The 9,073-nt window shown below is 41.5% G+C and overlaps 1 protein-coding gene across 1 annotated transcript; it reads right to left on the bottom strand.

Moving 5' to 3' along the window:
- Positions 1-993: 993 nt before the first annotated feature.
- Positions 994-4,768, bottom strand: RGS1 (regulator of G protein signaling 1). The gene is made up of 5 exons (XM_054384138.1): positions 4,665-4,768; positions 4,220-4,303; positions 2,984-3,045; positions 2,259-2,422; positions 994-1,179 (listed from the first exon to the last, which is right to left on the bottom strand). The coding sequence occupies exons 1-5, from the start codon at positions 4,766-4,768 to the stop codon at positions 994-996; spliced, it is 600 nt and encodes a 199-aa protein (XP_054240113.1).
- Positions 4,769-9,073: the final 4,305 nt, after the last annotated feature.

The following is a 9,073-nucleotide window of genomic DNA, read 5'->3' as shown; positions in this document are numbered from 1 at the left end:
TTAAATGTTTCCTATATTTGAGGTTTGACTCCTGTGCTGTTAGCTGGGGAAGTGTGAAATACAGGGAGGGAATTCAGATCCACTTTTACATTTTGGTGCATTTTGGTTCTGAGGTCATGAGGATGGGTCTGTGTGTGTCAGCATCACCTACTCCACATAACTATGATTGTGGCTGTGTCAAATGGGTAAAGAAAGAGGAAAAAGTGTGGGGAGGAAGATAAATATTTGGATAAAGGAGATGGGAAGTAGTAGCATAATGGAACAGAAGGGAAGCATGTGTTTCAATACTTCAGTAACTGCAGTGGGAAGATCACTTAAAAATAAGATATAAAAATAATACAAAACTTTATTTTTAAGTAGATTTGAAGAGCTGCTTGTTGTTTTGCAATAAATTAAACAGAGGAGATGCTACATGTATGCTAATTAAAATGAACTTAATAAAAGTACAGCTTATAGAGTTTTGATATAATTTAAAATACAGCAGTTCCAAGGCATTAACTTACAATATATTTACATGGCACAACTGCATCGTGAAGCTGCACTTATTAACACTTCACAGATTAAATTTTAAAAAAGCAGTATCAGTCCTGTTTGGGCATTTTGTTGTCATGCACAAAATTGTCAGTCATCTCTATCATTGTTCTGAACTTGATCACCTTTTCTTCAGCTTGCTGGTCTTGTACTTTCTAATAGTCAGCAGTTCTTTGGGATCTCAAACTTGGTTCAATCTTCACAGTGTAGTTCAAACAAAAAATAGTTTCCTCTCTGGATCCCACAGCGCATGGGAACAACCTTCTCCGTATGCTGCTGTCACACTTGGAACAGCCTTGCCAGCTTTTATTCTGCATTCTCTTGGCTGTGGAGCCATTTGCACCTCCCTTGTACCCCTTTTCTCAAGGCAGGGGTTCTCCTTGCTGAGATCCAGACATGCTGATGGATCTCTCTGCAGGACATTTGACAGAGTCTACTCAGCTCTTCACTGCCTCAGGCACTTCATTTTGAGGTGTTGGGTTGCACCTGGTTCAAAAGGTTCAGGTAGGCTTTGGATTTCAGAAATCTGGGATATGAATCTCTTTCCATGAGGATGTACACAGTTTTCTGGGCTTCATCAAAGCTTGTATGAGTTGGCTCTTGAGCCCTTTTAGCTGTTGCTTCCCTCATCTGGTAGTCAATATTGATCTGGAAAGTGGAAAAACAAATGTTATTGATACCTTAAAAACTTTCTGTATCTATACTTTGTTTTGCCTATAAACAAATTCACAGCCTTGGAACTCAGTGTGATAGTTCAATATCAGATCTGCAAAATGAGGAATTTTGTTGCTTATATCCCATTTAGGCAGGAAAATTGTGAGACTCTATAGAAATGTAGTTTCTTGTGGAGTCAGAAATAATACAACCCAACAATGCCGCAAAAAAACAACCTTCACCTAAACCTCCAGTTAAAACTATAGCAGAAATCTTATGTACAATGAGAGTCTCCAGTTGGAAATGTGATCAACCTGCACACCTTCAGAATATACACACATTTTAAAAGACAATAAACATTCCATGGCTATCCTACTAGCAAAGTTCTAAGTGTCTGACTCCAAATACCAGCAGTAATTCAGGTTGGGTTGACTCAGAGAACAGTATCATGTGCTAAGCTGCTGGTGCCTCTGCTGAACTTGTGCTAGTGGTGCTCCTAGCTGGCCTGTGTCGTGTGACTCTACTTGCAAGATCTGATAATCTGACAGCTGAAGACATTAGTGACGCAAATGCACTCAAAAATATGCATCTGAGCCTTTGGCCTTTGTGACTGAATGAACAGATGAGCACAAGAGAAGAGGAGGCTCCAGGGAGACCTAATAGCAGCCTGCCAGCACCTGAAGGGGGATACAGGAAGGATGGAGAGAGACTGTTTACAAAGGTCTGCAGGCACAGGACCAGGGGCAATGGCTTCAAACTAGAGAAGGGCAGATTGAGATTAGATGTTAGGAACAAGTTCTTTACTGTGAGGGTGATGGAACACAGGAACAGGTTGCCCAGGGAGGTGGTTGAGGCTCCTTCCCTGGAGATATTCCAGGTGAGGCTTCATGAGACCCTGGGCAGCCTGATCTAGTTGGGGATGTCCCTGCTGACTGTGGGGAGGTGAGACTGGATGAGCTTTGGATACCCTTCTAGCCTGGACCATTCTATGATCTCAGCAAAGCTATATTTCTACCTTTTCATTTTCTAGAATCCTTGTCCTGTAACATGGCACAGATTAAATTTATACATACCTGCTTGATAGCATCTGTCTGGACAAACTCCTCATAAATCCTCTCTGCTTTGCCATGCAAGTGGTCAGACTTGGTTTTCTTGTAATCCTCACAGGCCAACCAGAACTCAATGTTTTCCTCACTGAATTCTGACTTCAGGAACTCCCGGAAGACACCTTGACCACCTAAAGCCAACACAAAGCCATTGCCATTTATAGCATGACATTTTTTTGACCAGGGAGAACAAAATAAAGAGCAGGAGCTTCGGTGATATTGAAATCTCTGTTATAACATCTTGCCAAAATACACTGTTCTTCCCTTCAACGTACTCTAATATGAGGGGTGATGAGAGCCTTCCTCATTGTGTTCGGTAGTCTGAAGTCTTGGGTACTAGGAGACATCAGTGAATTGTAATATTCCCTAAAGGGACTGGTTTTAGGGTATGAATAGAGAGAAAATTCCAAATTAAACTAATGTGTTATGCAAGCAGAGAATATTGATCAAAAAAAGCAATGAATTGAGATATTTCGGGTTTACTTGCTATGTGGTAAGCAATAAATGGAAGGGTATAAAAAAAAACCCAAACAAACTTGGAGGTAAAGCTGTAACAGCTGTAAACAATAAAATTCAACTGGCCATTCTCTGGCAGCATTTGCAGAATGCTACAGCTTTGGCTGTTTGGTAAAATTAGACAAAATTCTGTCCTCAGAAATAAGAACAAAGTCACACTGAGGTGAAAAACTTACTTTGGCTGGCCAGGAGCTTTTCCAAAGACTGGGACCACTGCATTACTTCCTCTGCAGAAAGCCTAAGATAGCAAGAAAAAGAAAAGACTTTAGGCTAGGAATCATGTGGGTTTGTTTGCATGGTTAAAGGAGGCAGATATTATGATTTATGATGAGGAATATGTCCCAGGTATTTATTAAACTTATAGATTTCTCATAATCTGAGAGCCTGGAGGCAAGCCCAGATTGAAAAAACTTAATCAGGGAGATGGAAAACCAAGGAACTAGGATGCTGTCCTGAATTCTGTTCCCAGAAAGATAAGCTTTTGCTATAACCATGACCAAATGGTTTTGTAGCTCTGCTTCAATTTCCATGTTCCTGAAATAGGAATAGTAATACCCCCTGCTCTTCACTAAAGTGTGAAGCATCGTTTCTTGTAAGTTTTTAGGGAATGGATACAACATCCCTCTAAAAAAAAAAAGGGGGGGGGACAAAAGAAAAAAAATAAGAACAACAAACAAAAAAGAGAAAAGGCGAGGGGAAGAGAGGGGACAAGGGAGGAAAAGGGTGAAAAAAGTGGGGGCGAGGGGGGAAAAAAGGGAAAGAAAGGGGGAAAAGAAAGGAGGGGAAGGGGGAAAAAGGGAAAGAAAGGAGGAAAGGGGGGGAAGGGAAAGAAAGGGGAAAAGGAAAAATAAAAAAGTGGGAGAATAAAGGGCAAAAGGGGGGGAAAGGAAGGGAGGAAAAAGGGTGAAAAAAGTTGAGTAAGGGGGAAAGAAGGGGGGGAAAGGAAAAATAAAAAATGGGAGAATAAAGAGCAAAGGGGGGAAGGGAAAGAAAAGGGAAAAAGGGAGAAATAAAAAAATGGGACAAAAAGGGGGGAAAGAGGAAAAAAGGGAAATAAAGAAATAAAGAATGGGAAACAAAGGGGAGAAAGGAAAGAAAGGGGTGGAAAAAAAGGAGAAAGATGAAAGGGGGCGGGGGGAATCCATCCCCCCAAAATCAGATTTAACAGAGCTCTCTTATTCTTCATGCAAAAATATTTCATCACTAAGAAAAAATCCGTAGCTCTGTGAATAGTTTCTGCTCCCTGATCACAGAATCAATAAGGTTGGAAAAGACCTCAAGGATCATCAGTGTTCACCTCTTCTGTATTTTGGTAATTCTAGGCATCATTAGAGAGGCTGCTGTTCCAGAAGTAGTTCAGAAATTCATGAGATGGTTTGCAGCGTTCTGATTTCCTGTACCTCAGTACTTACACAACATTTCGGGAGCTCGAAGTCTTGATCCCGGATTCGATATGTGGCACCATGCACTTCAAATAACTCTTGAGATCTGCGCCACTGAAACCAACGAAGAGACAGTTCTGTAATCCGTTAAAATTGCATTTCAAGTCTGATTAAGCTTCACAAATCTTTCAAGCAGTGGCAGACAGCTCTGAAGTCTGGGAAGTATGTATCCAAGCAATTTTTTGTTTTTATTTTAAAGACTCGGTGTATCCAAACCCTACTCCTGATTACTTTAGGGAATCAATTCCTTGGTGCACATCAGCTCAAACCATTTTTAAATATGCCACAGCCCTGGTCTGTGAGTAGGCTTTGCAGTTATTTAGCCAAACCCATGGTGCTAATTCTAATCTCCAAGATCCCAGTGCTATTTTCACTTATAATACCTTAGAGTTTACACTAAGCTGCATGTACTTACAACGCCTTTTGCTTCTTTTTATGGATTTTGCCTTCTGCAAGCTTGCAGTCCTCTCTTCCATTCAATTCAGTCATGCTGCTGTGTGTAAAGAAAAATCCTGGCATTTTACTTCACTTCAATGTGAAGTGACTTTGCGACGATAATCCTCCAAGCACCAAATGTCAGCTCTCAGGCTGCTGCCTCCTTTTATTGACGCAGGCAGCCCTGCTAGCTGGTGTGAACAGATCTGTTTATCATGTCTCCTCACCACAAACTGTGGAAGTTCCCTTTTTTCAGTGCACAGTGACGTGAGTCCTTTGAGAAAGAAAACAGACAGCGGTGTCTCGTGGTCGAAGTTAAACCGGATGACACTGAATTACTTTGGGTCTGCTTCGTGTGCCTCTGTGTTACCAAAAGAATAAATTCCCTCCAGAACTTTGAGTTCTTGTCCCTTTCTGACTGCTACTTTCAAATCAGAAGTACTTCTTGGTTTTATCAAAGGTGCTGCAAATACTGCAGTTTTATCTTGGTGGAATTCACCTGCTGGGTGCCTGGGTTCTTAAATTTCTTACTATATCAACCTGTTAGTGTGGCTCAGTTGCACATTGGGGAACTCTAAGATATAGTCAGTATTAAGGTTCCACATGCAACAAACTATTTGCAACTCAGCAGTTGCTCTTCAAGATAGAATACTGTGATAGACAAGGGCATCTAATTTGTTTAGACACCTGCTGTGAAAATATTTCAGTGATTTTCACAGGAAATGGCTTTGAAGCAGCAAGAACTTCTTCACTTTAGTTTGATTTTTTTTTTTTTTTTGAGGTCAGATTATTTGGAAGCACATTGCCATATTTCAGGAATCCCTTCATAATTTGATGTGGTTTGGCACATGTAAAGATTGATTAAATGAAAGAAATGCTGTTTATAAAGGCAATGTAAGCATTACAATGTCTCTGAAGAAGGTGCATGTTCTTTGCACATACTTGAGTTCCACTGCCATAAAGCAAGATGAAGAATTAATTATTACCCTCTATTTGTCTCTCTGGGTTGATGATTTAGGGGTTTAAGTACTTAATCTTGTCTCTGTGCATCCCAATTTCTTCTGGTTTGTTGGTTTGCATTTCAAAGGTTTGGTTTTGTTAATTTCTTCTTGCTTTTTGGTTTGTTTTCCTCTGGCAGGTTTCAAAAGTTTTGTTTTATTAATTTCTCCTTGTTTGCAGGTTTGTTTTTCTCTGGCACATTTCAAAGGTTTTGGTTTGTTAGTATTTGTTTTATAAATAGCTCATTATTTACTTGTCCAGGGTTGCATGTGATCGTAGTAACTGAGGATTTGCTCACACAGCTATGGGTTTGTGGTGGACTGTTGACACACAGGACTCAGGGAGACTGGAAGCTGCCTGCAGACAGAAGTGCATGCAGGAACAGACAGTCTGCATTAGGGTGGTTTTAACCACAGGAGGCTACTGAACTTCTGAATAATAGCAGTGACATAAGTGTGTCTGCATAGGTTGTGCTGCAGGGAAGATCTTATCACCATGCTATCAGGTAAACACTGACCTTTGCAGGCAGAGCTGTTTACTAACTGCCCTTAACCCCCTGAACAAGGCTAATAAGGAAGAGATGTTATCAGCATCATATTTATTTTCATATCCAGCGTGCTTTTTTGGACATCCAGCCCCTTCAGTGTCTCCTTGTGTTTCTTCAGTTTGTAGCTGTCCTCAGTGAATTACTGGAGGAGTAAAATCCCTCTCAGAAGGCTGCGACAAGAAGAATAAAAGGAATTAGAGGACATATATCAAGAGAAAATCCCTCTTCCACACCATTTTTCTCTGCACAATGGAAGGGGGGCAATTTCTTGTAAATTTCTTGTACTTGCAATTGCAAACAGGTCTAAACAAGCCACCAGCTAGGTTTTGTGAGTCTAAGAGGGACTAGATACAGCTAATCCCCTAAAGAATAGGACAGTTTAGTTGTTTGTGCTCATTATCAATGCAAGACTGTGGACAGTTTGTTTACCTGAGAAGGAATGGCTGTTCTGCATTTAAAATGGATACAAACCGGAACAGGGAAGGTTTCACCTCAACATGAGGGGAAACTCCTTTACAGTGAGGGTGACAGACCCCTGGAACAGGCTGCCCAGGGAGGTTGTGGAGTTGCCTTCTGTGGAGACTTTCCAAACCCATCTGGATGTGTTCCTGTGCAGACTACCCTGGGTGATCCTGCTCTTGCAGGGGAGTTGGACTGAATGATCTCTGGAGGTCCCTTCCAACCTCTAATGTTCTGTGATGCTGTGAAAATGAAGTTGCTATCTTTAACAAATCTCAGAGGTAAACATACCAATACACATCACAGGTGTTGCTTCAGAACTTCCTCTAGAAAGAGATTGTGACATGCATAGGCTTTGTACATCACCTTCTTGAAATAAATATTCTTGTAAATAAAGAAGAATATTCTTGTCAAGGTAAAGCCACTGCCAAATGACAGAAATAAATGCAGGAGATTTCTTTTCTTCTCCATTTGCTACAGATTGGAGGAAGTTTGGAAAAGGTGGAAGGTAAAGTACATTTAAGAAAAATTCCTGCTTGTGAAAAGGTTTTTTATGTAGCCCCTTGGAAGATTGCACCACTAGGCTCTGAGGTAGGTAGTAGCCTTCAATCCTGGTGATACTGCAGTTGAAAGCTGTCAAAAAGGAAGGATGAAAGAGTGGAGTACTGTACTATAAAGGAGGAAAAAGTTGTGCGTACCAAGCAGACCAGCTGGCATTAGCTGATGTTCTTACATTCTGCTGTTCTCATTTTCATAAGACTAATTTTATAGAAATCTGAGAGTCCTCCAAATCAGTAAGCTTCAGTCTCTGGACTACTATTGCTTCTTCTTATCACTGAGCAAAGAAAATCCATGCTGCCTCTCTGCTTGAAACTAAGCTAAGCCTATTTGTCACCTTGTGTAAAGATTCAGGGAAGATTGGCAAAAGTAGATAGAAAACTGGGAATCTGGAGTACCACAGGATGTCAGGGGTTGGAAGGGACCCAAGCAGATCAGTAAGTCCAACCCCACTGCTAGAGCAGGACCATACAATCTAGCTCAGGTCACAGAGGAACTCATCCTGTCAGGCCTTGAAAGTCCAGAGAAGGAGACTCCACAACCTCTCTGGGGAACCTGTTCCAGTGCTCTGGGACCTTTACAGGAAAGAAGTTCCCCCTTGTGTTGAGGTGGAACCTCCTGTGCTGCAGCTGACATCCATTGCCCCTTGTCCTGTCACATGGAGCAAGTGGGCAGAGCCTGTCCACTCCCTCCTGATCTCCAGCCCTCAGATATTTATAAACATTTATTAAATCCCCTCTGAGTCTTCTCTTTTCCTGACTAAAAAGCCCCAGGTCCCTTAGTCTCTCCTCACCAGGCAGTGCTGCAGTCCCCTAGTCATCCTTGTAGCCCTCCACTGGACCCTCTCCAGCAGATCCCTCTCCCTCTTAAGCTGGGGATCCCAAAACTGAACACCGTACTCAAGATGAGATCTCAGCAGGGTGTAGTAGAGGGGGAGGAGAACCTCCCTGGATCTGCTGGACACACTCTTCTTAATACACCCCAGGATCCCATTGGCCTATCCCAGGGCATATTGGGTTTGTATCTGCTATGTGTATCTAGGAAGAGTGGTGCCTAAACTTCTAGAGGGTCATAGGGGGTATAAAGACAATCCAAAACAACAATATCCACACGTTCCCCTGCAAGCCTTCCTCAGACTCCGCAAAACCAAAGCTTATTGCATTCAGTAGCAGATATCTCAACATGAGAGTTTGGTTATTATTTATGCTTCATTATTCTTATGTTTTCCATTATGGACAACCCTCTCTTCCTCTGAGTAACTTTGTTATTCAAGGGATTGGTTTGCTTTGGTTTTGATGGACTTATTTCACTGACTGATTCACTCTTTCTATGCAAGCCTTAAAGATAAGTGTCTGTAAGATCTTATTGGTTGAGGGCAGTGCGAGTTACCTGACTTCAAGAATGGAAAAATGACTACAAGGCTTAGGTATTGTGTACAATTAAAGTGAGAAGAAAAAAGATAAACTATAACATTAATAGGGCTGACAAGAATTGTTTTGTTGCTTGAGTTCTGTTCTCCGTCTGTTGACTACAGGATTTCCTCAATTAAAAAGCTCCTGCTAAGTATGAACATGGTTATTGGAGAGGATCATAGCCTGAGCAGGAGGTGGGCTAGATCCCACAGGTGGGCTAGATGTTAGCCCTCACCAGTCTGCGTGGTTCTCTTGGTCTGCATACCCTGACTTGACATTTGTAGTGTCAAAATTGTTACTTATTCCTTAACATAACTTTAAAAATATTAGACTTCAAAGTCTTTCACATTCAACCATATTCAGGCTCACTACCCTTGTTCCTTGTAGACAGAAGCATAATCTAGGCTCTGGTGG

The sequence above is a fragment of the Indicator indicator genome, chromosome 10 (genome assembly GCF_027791375.1).
Source record: "Indicator indicator isolate 239-I01 chromosome 10, UM_Iind_1.1, whole genome shotgun sequence".
Classification (NCBI taxonomy): domain Eukaryota; kingdom Metazoa; phylum Chordata; class Aves; order Piciformes; family Indicatoridae; genus Indicator; species Indicator indicator.
The sequence above is the reverse complement of the archived record's forward strand: the minus strand, read 5'-3'. Positions and strand labels throughout refer to the sequence as shown.

Excerpts from the sequence above, each read along its gene's own strand:
- RGS1 (XM_054384138.1), bottom strand. The coding sequence starts at position 4,768 with ATGCCAGGATTTTTCTTTACACACAGCAGCATGACTGAATTGAATGGA. Across the intron at positions 4,304-4,664 it reads AAAAAGAAGCAAAAGGCGTT|TGGCGCAGATCTCAAGAGTT; the intron begins GTAAGTACATGC and ends CGTTGGTTTCAG. Across the intron at positions 1,180-2,258 it reads AGACAGATGCTATCAAGCAG|ATCAATATTGACTACCAGAT; the intron begins GTATGTATAAAT and ends TCCACTTTCCAG.